Here is a 13,455-nt window from a genome sequence, read left to right as displayed (position 1 = left end):
ACATGAGTAAGAAAAATATTGAGTGCTCTCGTTCTCTAGGTTTCATCTATCTCTGTATATCACATGACAACTTGGTTTTTCAATAATTTGTAATTTTCTTCGTGGTAAAAAGAGTATAAAATTAGGTGAAACCAATCTTTCAGTGATAAAAAAGAGTAAAAAAATTAGATGGAGACTCTTGACCATGAGTTACTTCTCTCCTTCTGAACTAGTATTTTTTTTCCTTTTAAAAAAAGATAGTAAAATAAAAACGCATAAACGAATTTTAAATTTTCGTCCGTTGAAAAAAAAAAGAGAGAAAAATTCGTAGACCGATCTGATATAAAGTCTTGCATATTTTTGATCGCCAAAAACACCGGGAATTGCTCCAAAAGCGGGGCCGATTAATGGGTAAAATGGAACAGGAGTTTTCAGCAAATGATGAATTCGTAGAGTGAAGAACGAAGATCAGACTACTGAAAAAGCTAATTCATCGCGCCTAATCAGTAGACTCTACTGCGGATTTCATAATCCAGGTTTGGGAGGATCACCTGACTTAGGGTTATGTTTTTCTATTTCAATCAATGTCTTCTGCCGTCACTTTGTATTCCTCGTTGGATTCATTTCGTTTCTGGTAAGTTTTTCGATTTTCTTTTTGGAACTTGGAAAAAAATTGAACCCTTCTTTTATGTCTTGAGAATTTTGGATTGTGTTAGGATTTTACTGTGATCGAGGTGTGTGTGAAGTGAATGGATTGAATTGGGATTTTGTTCAATAGATTTCTATTTCGTTGACGCATAAGCATGTTTGCAAGATCAAGTGATTGGGTGATCTAATTACCATTGAATATATGCGGGAAATCAATTTTATGAAATGTTACTTTCTTTTGAATCCGTTCCTAGATTATGAATATCGCGTATGTTTATTTGATCCTATATGCATTTTGGATCGTTTTAGGAAATCTTACTGCTAGTACTAGTTCCATAGAATCTACATGTTATGTTTCTGATTGATATCTGTAAAACTACTGTTTTGAAATTGGAAAGTGGATTGAATGTCTAGAAACTTTCATTGAAGGTACCAAAAATTCAGATTGTTGAGTTTCTGATTTGTTAGAAATGCCTACACGAGTTTTGCGATTAACAAGATCTGTCTGCTCGATAATCGTATTTGAGTGTACTATATCGATATAGTTAAAAATATCGATGTCATTCGCATGTTTGTAAAATGTAGTAGATTTGGGATTGAGGATTTTCTGCAATGATTGAATATGATCTCACAATCTGCTTCGTCTTTTGGCATTTTTCTGCACTGTATCATGTTTAGTTGTTGGGCAAGGTTTATATATCATGATATGTTGATCAAATTTGATAATAGTACTAACTTGAGGTTCCTTTTTGTATATCAGCCTGAATCAAGTTTTGATGGATGATCAGTACTCATTATCTTGGGGAAACTTTTAACTAGAAACATGGAGGAGGACAACGGGCTTGAGCTCAGCTTGGGTTTGTCTTGTGGGGGATCATCGGTCAAGTCTAAAGGGAAAAATGCCTGCTTTTCTGATGATGGAACAGAGGAAAGTGATAGAAGCAGTAAAATAATTGATGATTTCAAGAACTTCCTTCAAGGTGGCAACCAGAGAGTTGATATGGGCCCAGGTCTCTTGAGAAGTGACTCAATAAAGGTTAAAGATAATTTTTTTAATGACCTTTCCCGGACTCATACAGATGGAGATAATTCTCTGAATTTGAAGGCCACTGGAATTTGGGTAACGAAAAATGAGAATCCTATAGACAATCAGGAAGAAAAACAGTCAGAGTTGAGTAATAAACGGAAGATATTTTTTGAGGAGATAAACTGCCAAAAGAAGCATGAAGGAGATTCCTGTCAGAATAATTTAGAAGACAAGGTAAAAGCATCACGCAATTCTACAACTGAGGATGGTTCTGCAGCCGAAAATGAGGATGTTGGAGAGTCTGAACTTGAGGTTGAGGGTTCTACGTCAAGGCCAGTTTCACAAAATGAGGGATATGCTGAGTTAAGTACTACGGACTTGAGTGGGCAGAAAAAGTTTAACGGTTCATCAGGGAGTGATATCGAGCTTCATAACTTCAACAGAAGCGTTCCATTCTCTATTCAAACTATAAGTTCACGGAATGGTATTTCTCCTCCAATAGTCGAAGATTCTCACGATGCAGGTGCATCCAGTTCAACTGGCCATTCTCTACACGGCATAAGGCAAGTATTCCTTGCCAGAAACGGTGAGCAATGTGGGGTCCAGCCTATGAATCCTGGAAACTTTCCTTTGATGTTTGGCTATTCTTCTAGCCAGCTTCCAACTTTAGATAAAGATAATTCCCGGGGTTTGATTTCCCAGCCACAGTTGCATAATCCCTGTAGCAGAGGTCAACCTTCTTCGGGTAAACATCTTAATCCTAACTCAACTGCTAGAAACTCGTTTTTTAATTTTTGAAGATTGGAATAAAACTGCTTCTGTTCCCTCCCTTCATTATTCTGGTCGATCTTGGTTTTAAATTACATCATTGAATGTTAACAGGAGGAGATTAAAAGATATAATTAGACTGTCCAAAATGAATATTGAAGAAATTTATGCATTATTTTTGTTATTATTACTAAACAATTTTGAGGTTTCAGTTGTTATTCAGAGCTTGGCTTTGTTAGCTGAATTTGACAGAGTTCAACCAAATGTTTATAAACGTGGAGAAATTCAAGAGTCCCTTTTTCTCATACAAATTACAACTAGCACCCCAGTTTTAAGCCAGTTTTAAGCATACCCAACTTTTGCTCCCACCAGTATAGTAGTATTTATATTAAATAGTTACCCAACCAGCAATGACAATAACTATTTTTCCACAATTTACTATCATCTATTCATTAATACGACAATTTTTCATTACGTATTTACCAATTTTCCCCCACTCTTTTTTTGTATGCTTCCACAATTGAAGGTCTATCAGATTTTAAGGATACTTGCAAGGCCCGCTTTGTATTATATTTGTATACCATTCTATATATCATAGTGTGATTTCCTTTTGCTTTGAAGTTTATAGTTCAAGATAAATTCTTACCTTTGTCATGAATGTTCGTTGAATGCAAGGAATTCTTCCTAATTCAGCTGAAGTTACTCAATATGATGCCAGGACGTCAGGCCAGGAGAAAGTTGATAATAACAGCAGACACCCTATAGTCGAAGAAGGATCCTCTTCTCAAGCAGGGGTTAAAGGAAACAGCAGTAGCCTTGGGACTAAAGATGCATCTGAACGACCAGCCGGAGGTTCATTAAATGAGATTTCTGCTATAAAGCCAGGCCTCGCTGCTGATGTCAAGTTTGGGGGATGTGGTTCTTTCCCTAATCTACCTTGGGTTTCTACCACGGGTCCCGGTCCAAATGGTCGAACGATTTCTGGTGTGACATACAGATACAATGCAGACCAGATTAAGATTGTTTGTGCTTGCCATGGTATACACATGTCTCCAGAGGACTTTGTTCGACATGCTAGTGAAGAGCGCGTCATTTTGGATAACGAAGCTGGTTTGACTCCATTTTCAAGTAACAACCCTTCAACCTCTACACAAAGTTGACTCATAGCGTCTATGTTTGCATAGTTAGGAATTCTGTTGTGGATTGAATTCAACAACCTCTAAACAAAGTTTGACTCATAGCGTCTATGTTTTTTTTTTTTTTTTGTTTGCATAGTTAGGAATTTCTCTTGTGGATTGTAAATCAAACAACATTCCTTGTGTTATCCCCCCTTCCAAAAGAATCACTTTTCTCATCATTTTTCTCTTGAACATTTCATTAATCTTGAGGAGCTGAGGAAGTTTTTGTTTTAACTGATTCAACTGAGTTTTTGCACAAGGTTGGAGAATGACAGTATTACATCCAATGAAGCTTTGTCAAAAATAGCTGTTTTGGCTTGGCAGAGAAGTTGGAACTTTTACACGTGTCAACAACCCACATTGTCTGTCTTTGTGCAGCTTAAGTTGTATTATCCTGTCAGATTTTCTCTGCTGTAACCAATCAGATCGTTAACCACCATCCACGTGTCACCAAATTTCTCGTGTCCTCACTGCAAACTTTCTTCACTTTCCAATTTTAGGTTCAAAGAATAACCTATAAGTTTTGACATTATTGAAGTGGAACTTTAATTTGATAAAGCTTCATTTATAAATTCCTTTCATTTTAATACACCATCATGTCATTATTCATTTTTTTCCATGATATTTCAATTAAATTGATAGATATAGATATAGATATAGATAGAGATAGAGATAGAGATAGAGAGTGAGGGAGAGAGGCTCATGTCTAATCAGTAATTTATTTGACAGAAATTTGTGGAGAATTTAAAAGCCAAATTTCAGGGAAAAAGAAAAGAATCCTGAAAACCAGATATATTTTATTGTTTCTGTTTATTTTCTTTCATATTTTAATAAATCTTATGAAGTATAATTTTATTTAAACGTGTCATATTTTAAAATTTATATGGAAGAAATAAATGAAAAGGACAAAAGATCTTTGGGATATCTTTTCAAAATTTTAGACAATCGACCGAAGGAATTTCTAAGTTTCTCCCATTTTAAATCTTTGAAGTCATTGCCATCTGTTTTCCCCTTCTTTCTAAGTTGAACATGAAAACTTAAACCTTTTTTTTTTTTTTTGAAACAGAAAATTGGAACTTTTGATTTTTAGAAAATGTATAAATGCTTAACTACTTAGCTATCCCCAAATCGGTGAGCCGTTTTTGAGTGAGACCAAATTCAAAATGGAAGGTTACTCCTAGCTTACTTAAAATCTGTACTAAAAAATTAGGCAGACATACAATCTTGACTTTCTGCAGCTTGAAGGTTAGCTAATATTTGACATTTGGTTGCCTTTAATGAACTATTTGTTGTTTTGTTTTTATTTGAAGTTATGTTCTTACATCAATCCAAGTATGAAAAGCTTGGATTGTCCAACTGAGATCGAGTTCTTCAAATGCATGAGTTTAATGCTCAATCTTGCCTTTTGAGCAGCAAGATGATGGTTCTGTGAAAATTGTATTTGACATGAGAGCCCTTTTGCTTCATATACTTGTAAGAACTATCAAAAGATCGCATCTCTTGGCTGCTAGAAGTTTTGTGCAACTTATGATTTGATGTAAATATTCAATCTACCAAACTTCAAATAAATCAGAAAGTTAATCCTCAACAACTTCAAGTTCTTAGAAAAGCTATAAAAGGCTAAAATTTCAACCAGGGATAGGAAGTGTTTTTGTTCTTGAGAAGAGTTTTTTTCATGATTTTTCTCCATGGGTAAGTTTAGTAGAATCATTATGATAATACTATTTTGATTTTCCTGTCAATGTACAAACACCTTCTCCACCAAAAGCTGGTTCTGGTATTCCACAAAACTTCACCATTGTTATTGGAATCCTCTCCATCATGTTCTCCATGGCATTTATCCTTGTTGTTTATGCAAAATTCTGTCACCAGACTTCCCATCGTCGTGGCGAACCGCAAGCTCATCTCGGGCTTGGACTTCTCAGATCAGACTCAAGATTTTCTGGGGTTGATCAAAAGGTGATTGATGCACTTCCTTTCTTTAAATTCTCATCACTCAAAGGATCAAGGGAAGGGTTGGAATGTTCAGTCTGCTTATCCAAATTTGAGGATATTGAAGTCCTTTGGTTGGTTCAGAAATGGAAGCATGCCTTCCACATTGGCTGTATTGATCATTGGCACCAAAAGAACTCGAGCTATCCGCTATGTTGGTGTAGGATCAGTGTTGAGGATGTTGGATTCTTTAAATCCAACAGTACGAGACTAATGAGGAACAACAGCCAGCCAGAGCTGCCACAAGATTCACACATGGAGCTCTTTGTGCAGAGAGAGGAAGATCATCATCATAACTCTTCAAGGTTCAACACTGGAACCAGCTTCAGAAAAATAGGAAAGGGTAACAAGGAAAAAGAGGTCTTGATCGAAAAAAAAGCTGGTGAATGCGAATGTGAGGAATGGTTGCACTTTCACAAGCATAAGCACAAGATTCTTGTATCTGACTTTGTTTTCATGAACAAATGGAGCAACGTGAGTTCTTCTGACCTTATGTTCTTGAACACAGAAATTCTTGGGGCCATGTCAAGTAATAGATTCTCTTCTTTGGATTCAGAAAGCATTTGCTAATTGACAACAAGATAAACCGAGTGCAAAAGAACTTCACAAATTAAGGAAGAGATGGAAATGAAGAGATCATTTGAGAGGAGGATAAGCATAGCTGAGAAAAATAGCTTAGTTTCAATCTCAGGTATTTCCTCTACATCAGAATCTAATGCAAGTACATCAAGAACAACAAATCTTAATGAAAGAAGATCTATCTCAGACACCACTGCTTTCTCAAGATTTGGTCATTTCAATGAGCATGCAATAAGAGACAGTTCTATGATTGAAACTGATGCAAAAATTTACAGGATTAGGCAGGTGTGGTTGCCAATAGACAAAAGAACAGTACAATGGCTTGCTAATAGGGAATAGAGGTCTCAACTGTCAAAGTACACACAGCAGCCAGATGTATAGACAAAATAATCTCAAGGGTTTGCAGTCCTTGTTTAAAATATAGTCATCTTATTCTTTTCTAATCATATGAAATGGATCTTTTTGTTTTTTTCTCTCTCTTGGGTGTTGAACAGAGGCTGATGTCTTCTAATCCAAAAGTTTGAGTTATTTTGGAAACTTTTCTTAAATGTAAACATGAACCCCTTTTAGTCATAAGATGATTGATCTTTTCTTCATGTTCCTTTTAAATATCTTGGCTTTTAAAGTCATAGAAGTTGTTAATTAATCGACAATCAAAGATGAACCAAAAACATAAAATAATAGATAATCGACACATAGATTTATGTGGTTCACTAACAAAGTGGTAACCCGTCCACTAGCAATGGGAGAAAATAGTTTCTATTGAAGAGATAATTTAAGATTACAGAGCCAAAAACGTCAGTGGAGTTAGAGAGTTTAGCACATTCCTCTAAACCCTTAGGCCGAAATCATAAATAGCATAAATAACATAAATACAAATAAAACTTAAGTTACCAGATAACAGATCAAGCCATCCTCTAGAATAACCATTTATTGGGAACAAACAATGACAATCTAGCCAGAGTTCTGCAGCATGTGTGCTTAATCCCCTGCATGTTGCAGGGCTCAGAATTTCCATTTGTTTAAGCCAGGCAATTCATATTAAAATAATAATAATGATGAATATATAAAAAAATGCCATGGCTAAATGATAAAAGTAATAATTTGGTTTCATTTACCCATTAAGCAAATTGATTGGTGGTATTTAGATAAGTTTTGTTTTGGAGCAGGTGATGTCACAGTTTGATGCCTAGCTATTGTTTTTCCCCTCTCTATTTTATCTGCTACTTACCTCCCAAGTAATGCCTACCAAATAATAGCCCCACATTTGTCAACAAAATTTAAAATTCCCTTAAACTCTGTCCTCTTCTTTTCTAAATTTCAAACTGCAAAAATATTTGCAGTTTTTAAATGATTTATGATGGTGAAGTCATAGAACAGCAGCCATAGAAGGATACAGGAACCACCACAAAGCTGATGGATTATTCTCTTTGCAAAGGTGTATTTAATGACTCTTTCATATAAAAACCTCTATTCCTCTCTCCCTTTTCATGCCTATAAAAAAGGGTGTTTTTAGCTTCATTTGATTGAGATATTGGCCTTTTGAAGATCAGTAGATTCTGAACAAGTATCCGCCATTGAAGAATAGATGATCCGGTTAAGTTCGATTGTTTTTTTCCTCTTTTTTGTGTTTTTTGTTGTTGAAGCTCAAGTTGATTCTCAAGATGCTGAAAATAGTGCTTTTCAGCCAAGTCTTGGCTTTGTGATAGGGATTTTAGGAGTTATGTTTATGTTAACATTTATTCTCCTTGTCTATGCGAAGTACTGCCATAGAAGATCTTCTGTTCGTGGGGATGATGTAACTCATCCTAGACAAATCAGGACAAGTTCTCGGTTTTCTGGAATCGATAAGACGGTGATCGAGTCCCTTCCATTCTTTAGATTCTCCACACTGAAAGGTTCCAAAGAAGGGCTGGAATGTGCAGTCTGTCTTTCGAAATTCGAAGATATCGAAATTCTCCGGATGTTGCCAAAGTGCAAACATGCATTTCATATTAACTGCATCGATCATTGGCTCGAAAAACATGCAAGCTGTCCTCTTTGCAGGCAAAGAGTTGGCTCTGAGGACTTGAAGCTCCTTAGTAATTCAAACAGCATGAGATTCTTATTGAGCAATCTATCAGAGCTGAAACAAGATTCAAACATAGAGCTCTTTGTACAAAGAGAAGAAGAAGAAGAACAACAACAACAACAATTACTCCATGGTTCTTCTAGATTCAGCATTGGAAGAAGCTTCAGAAAGATCTTAAAGAGTGATAAGGAAGAGGAAATGTTGATACAAAAGGCTTATGGTAATGAAGATGAGAATATGAAGAACTTACACAGACACAACCACAAAATTATCGTCTCCGATTTCGTTTTCATGAATCGATGGAGCAACGTAAGTTCGTCAGACCTGATGTTCTTGAACAAAGAGATGATTGATGCCATTTCAAGCAGTAGATTCACTTCCTTTGAAACAGATATTGAGCAGTCATCTCTGCCAAGATCAATGCAAATTGAAGAAATCTTGAAGGTCAATGAGGAGATGGAAATAAAGAGATCATTTGATCAGAGCAAACTCAACACAATAAACCAAAGCAATAACTCAATTCTGGGATTCCCTTCTACATCACAATCCTCTACAAATCCAAGCCAAACAACAAGAATTACTGGCCCAGATGCAAGAAGATCAGTTTCAGAAATCACAGGCAGATCAAGATTTGGTGATGATGTTGGTCTGTATACGAATTTTAACAGAAAAGATGAAAGTGGGGAATCTTCTGATCTAGGAAACAATGTAAAGCAAGAAAGAACGAGACAAATTTGGTACCCAATTGCTAAAAGAACAGTCCAATGGTTTGCCAATAGAGAAACAAGGTTTCAACCAGCAGAGAACAGACAACAAACAGTAGAAACAGTGTAAATCAGATCAGTTCTTTACCTTTTTTCTTTTTCTCATTAATTTTCTTTTGTAATTTCCTTTTACAGGGTCCCAAATTTAGAGGATTCTTAGTTTAGATAGTTAAAGAAATGGATTCCTTTCAAATGTTATCATACAAATCTCAAAAGTTCTTAAACTCTAAATTTCTGTACAAGTTTCATTAATGTTTTAAAGATCTCATTTTTCCCAAGTGGGGCAAAGACAAATTGCTCAAGCAACTTAAAATTTCAACCCTTTTTCCAAAAAAGAACCAAAAACTAAAAAAGAAAACCTGGGATTCTTTGCCTTATTTAAGTCAAACAGCAAACAGGCAGCGGCACAAGAGAACAAGAAAATTACGCTTAAAAAAAGGCAAAGTTGCAGAGAATTTAGCATTAAAAACAGGGTCTGTGTGTTGATTGGAACAACTTAATTAATTAATGGATGCCTCAAAATCATTTCTTTTTCTTTTTAATTTATAATTTGCGTTTTTTTTTTTTAATTTTTTTTTCTAGCACTCATTGACGTAAGAGGTGAGTCTTTCTTCTTTGTTTCTGGCTTGGATTTACCAAAATAATAATAATAATAATAATAATAATAATAATATAAATAAATAAATAAGGAAAATGTTTCATATTTCTTGGAGTTGAAGCTTTGACTTTTTGTTCTTCACCTCAACTTGCATTTCCAATGGTATTTAAATATAAACATGTGGAGAAGTATAATATGGAACTCTAAAATTTATGGAAATGTTGAAATGTTGGAAGAAGGTATCTTTGAAACGTTGATGTCAACCATTATTTAAATGGATCCATACCAATTATAGATTTTTCTTTCTAGTTTAGGGTTATGGGTTTCTAATCTCCAACTTTTAGAGGAGTATATGGAATAGCTAATATTTATATACAAATTATAGAATATTAGGATTTAAAAATTTTAGTGTAGCCATTAATTTTTATCTCAAACTTTCAATTTCCTCAACCTGCATCTTATATTGTGAGACATATGAAATTATTGAAGCTGAGGGAAATCGTCACTAAAATTAACTTTTCTTTAGTTTTGTAAGTTTCGAAAGACTAATTTCATAATTAATTTTACTTTTGGCTTTTTATTAGTTTGGCAAAATTGAACATAAGGTAAAATTTTCAACACGTGTGTATGCTTGGAGTTCCGTTTGAAGAAATTGAAGATCAATGGTTAAAAAAGATCATGGGTTTGATAAAGGAGTTAATGTTAGCTTTATGGACTTTAATCATACGATATATTTTTATAATAGTGAACGTTTAATTAATGATGACTTTAGTATTAGTAGCATAAATTTCAGAGAGACGGTTTCAATGCACTTTTAATCATTTAAATTGGACATCAAACGAAGAAGTTGGAACTAAAATAAGATTTAAAAGAAAAATTCCATGTGATTAATGATGTGATAATGACATGTCAAACCAATCAAAAGATGACATGTGCTAGATTCTTGAAGAGAGATTAAAACAAAAAAAAAGAGAAAAGAGAAAAGTTGGATCACATGAGATTACAGTGGCATCTCAAATGTTTGAAATATTAAAAATACAGAAACAAGAACAAAAAGGAGAAAGAGAAAAACGTGATCTCTTACTACCCCAAATTTCATTTTTAATATTTTTCTTCCTAAATGAAATCTTTACCATTTTATCTCTCTCATTTAATCTCAATCATTTTTTTCTTTTACCTTAGATCCAATGGTCGAGGTTAAATCTTTCAATTTTTATAATCAACCATTATTCATCCTCCTAGCCACCATGTTGACAAATAAAAGAAATTTTCCAAACACTCAAATTATCCATTCATCCATTATTCAAGCGTCCAAAAATTCATAATTCTCTCATTCATTTAAATTTTTACAAGTGTAATAGTTGAGAGAAAAATGGTTGGAGTGTGTCATAAAGCTAAACTTGTATATTTTACCTATTTAGATGTAATTTTTTTCATTGTAGTTTTTCTTTGGGTTTCGTATTAAGGTGTGGGTATACCTTCGGTTGTGAGAAAAGAAAATTGGTTAGATCCTAAACTAGTAAAAATGATCTGAGTTTCTCTTTAGTCTAAGTGAAAAAAAAGGTCGTGTAGGTTTTATTCTCACCTACAAGAGTACTTTTTTGAACCACTATAAATTCCAACGTCTTCTTTTCCTTAAACTCACTTTACTTTTGCACTTAGTTTATTTTTTAATTCTTAGATTTTATGTTAGGATTATTTTTTTGCTTTCCAAAATTATGATATATGTTACTAACTTGAATTAGTTGTTTAATGCTATTAATTTGCTTAAATTAAGATTCAAATTTAGTTGTTACATTTAGAATTTTAAAATTAAAATTAGTAGACAATCCTATTCACTCATCAGCGGGTGTTGCCATTAGATCCTACAGTTAGAAGGAATGTGTTCAATTCATGGTGACTACCTACTTCGGATTTAATATTCTATGAATTTTTTTAGATCTAAATGTTGTAGAATTAGTCGGAGTATGCATAAACTAGCGTGCACAATTATGGATGTAAAAAAAATTAATGGTCAAAATTGATACAATTACCTGAGTTTAGAGATGAAAATTAATATTTTTTTCTCAACATTTTATTGTTTGATGGACTATGCTACATCTATTCTTATTTTTATGGGAATTCTTAAATTCACAGGTGAAAATTTAATCTTCTCATATTTTAGAGATGGATATAATTTCTTAATCAATTTGATTATGTTTTTCTAAGAAAATTAAATTACGCTTGTTATGAATTTGAGGAGCACAACGAGAACACGGATAATAATAAAATATAATATAATAAGTAAATATTAACATCACATAAAACATAAATATATAAATAAAATAAAATAAAATAAAATAAAATATAAAGAAGATGAGAAAATTCTCAAATTTCTCTACTTTCTCTAATTTGTATGAAATTTGCCCAATATGTGTGATTTTAAGATCCACCAAATGTCACTATTTATATGCAAAGTGACAAGTAGGTGGACTTACATGGACACCAAATATGAATAATTACAAGACACATGGACAACATGAAGGGTGACACATGGTTTTTGGGACACTAAGCAATAGGCATCTATTTATTATTATAATATTCATAATACTCCCCCTTAGATACCCATATATATATAAAATATACCTCGTTAAATCCCTACTAGGAAATGTTAGCTTTAATCAAACTAAGTATTTTGATGATAACAAACTCAGATTTTTGTACTAACATTTTCAATGTTTCAGAGTCACTATCTTGTAGAGCTCGGAAAGACGATTCCAACGCAATTTGGATCGCTCAAATCAGAGTTCAAACGAGAAAGTTATAAGCAAAAGAAGATTAGAGAGGAAATCCAATGTGACAATGACACGTGGCACCTGGCTGACGTGGCACACAAACGGTCAATATTGATGACGTGGCAGATGACATGACGCTCCAACCGGTCACTTTTTGTTGACGTGGCACATGATGTGGCAGTGATGTGGCGACCGTTGACGAATGAGATAATGACAAGTGGCGGTCACCCAGCTTCACGCGCGGACGCGCGCGTGCGCTGCACGTGCCTACGGTTTCTTTACAGAATGTGGTGTGTGATGCTCAATCTCCTCCCCTGTATGCGTGGTGCTCATATCATCCGACTATTTTTTATTTTCATTTTTATTTTCTTATTTTTCTTTAATTTCCTGATCCAATTTTCTCCAAATTCTCACCAAATTTCAGCCTTGTCAAATTTGATTTCCTTCCTAAATTTTCATCCTTCAAATCCTTTTTATTCTCCAAATCTCAATAATTCCAATCTTTCAAAATTTCTTTTCAAATCCTTTCATTTTCTATTTTTATTCAATCTCCACCCTTCATTTGCAATCTTATCCAATGGCTAAAATTTATCCCCCTCACCTATAAATTCGACTTGATTTTACTCTTCATGGACACACCAAAAGCTATCAAGTCTTAAGCTCTCAATTCTCTCTACCCTTAAATTCTTGTCCTCCTTGCCCTAGAGTTATTTTTGTGAGTTTTTTTTTTTCTGAGTGCTCAACTTGTGTATTTAGCCTTCAAGAGGTAATATTGTGAGGTTTTCTTTTAATTTTAGGAATTGAATTAAGGTGTGGGTACATCTTGGGTGTGAGAAAAAGAAATTGGTTTGATCCTGAACCAGTAAAAAGGATCCTGGGTTTCTCTTTAGCCTAGGAAAAAGAGGGTTGGTGTGTCGGTTTGGTCCTCACTTGCAAGAGGATCACTTAGTGAAATACCCAAGAAGAAGTCTTGGAGAGTGGAGTAGGCAATTTACCGAAACCACTATAATTCCTGGTGTTTCTCTTCATCTCTCTCTTTTATTTCTTGTTTCAAATTTTTTGCTTATTGTCTTAATT

General features: G+C 34.2%; 2 protein-coding genes and 1 pseudogene across 3 annotated transcripts; all 3 read left to right on the top strand.

The window, feature by feature from the left end:
- The first annotated feature begins 263 nt into the window (after window positions 1–263).
- Window positions 264–3,834, top strand: LOC120071689 (ninja-family protein mc410-like). 2 transcript variants are annotated; one of them, XM_039024069.1, is made up of 3 exons: window positions 264–515; window positions 1,388–2,399; window positions 3,098–3,834. In XM_039024069.1, the coding sequence occupies exons 2-3, from the start codon at window positions 1,451–1,453 to the stop codon at window positions 3,580–3,582; spliced, it is 1,434 nt and encodes a 477-aa protein (XP_038879997.1). In that variant the 5' UTR covers window positions 264–515; window positions 1,388–1,450; the 3' UTR covers window positions 3,583–3,834. The 2 variants fall into 2 exon arrangements, with proteins under 2 accessions (XP_038879997.1, XP_038879996.1); XM_039024068.1 differs by having other exon boundaries at window positions 265–613.
- A 1,454-nt stretch (window positions 3,835–5,288) lies between these two features.
- On the top strand, window positions 5,289–6,552 carry LOC120070825 (annotated as a pseudogene).
- A 1,185-nt stretch (window positions 6,553–7,737) lies between these two features.
- On the top strand, window positions 7,738–9,199 carry LOC120070824 (E3 ubiquitin-protein ligase ATL42-like). Its single transcript, XM_039022709.1, has one exon. It carries the CDS (start codon window positions 7,760–7,762, stop codon window positions 9,074–9,076), a length of 1,317 nt encoding a protein of 438 aa, XP_038878637.1. The 5' UTR covers window positions 7,738–7,759; the 3' UTR covers window positions 9,077–9,199.
- The last annotated feature ends 4,256 nt before the right edge of the window (window positions 9,200–13,455 follow it).

This window comes from Benincasa hispida, chromosome 2 (assembly GCF_009727055.1).
Source record: "Benincasa hispida cultivar B227 chromosome 2, ASM972705v1, whole genome shotgun sequence".
NCBI classification, from domain to species: Eukaryota; Viridiplantae; Streptophyta; class Magnoliopsida; order Cucurbitales; family Cucurbitaceae; genus Benincasa; species Benincasa hispida.
Note: the sequence above shows the minus strand (reverse complement) of the source record. Positions and strands in the feature narration are given on the sequence as shown.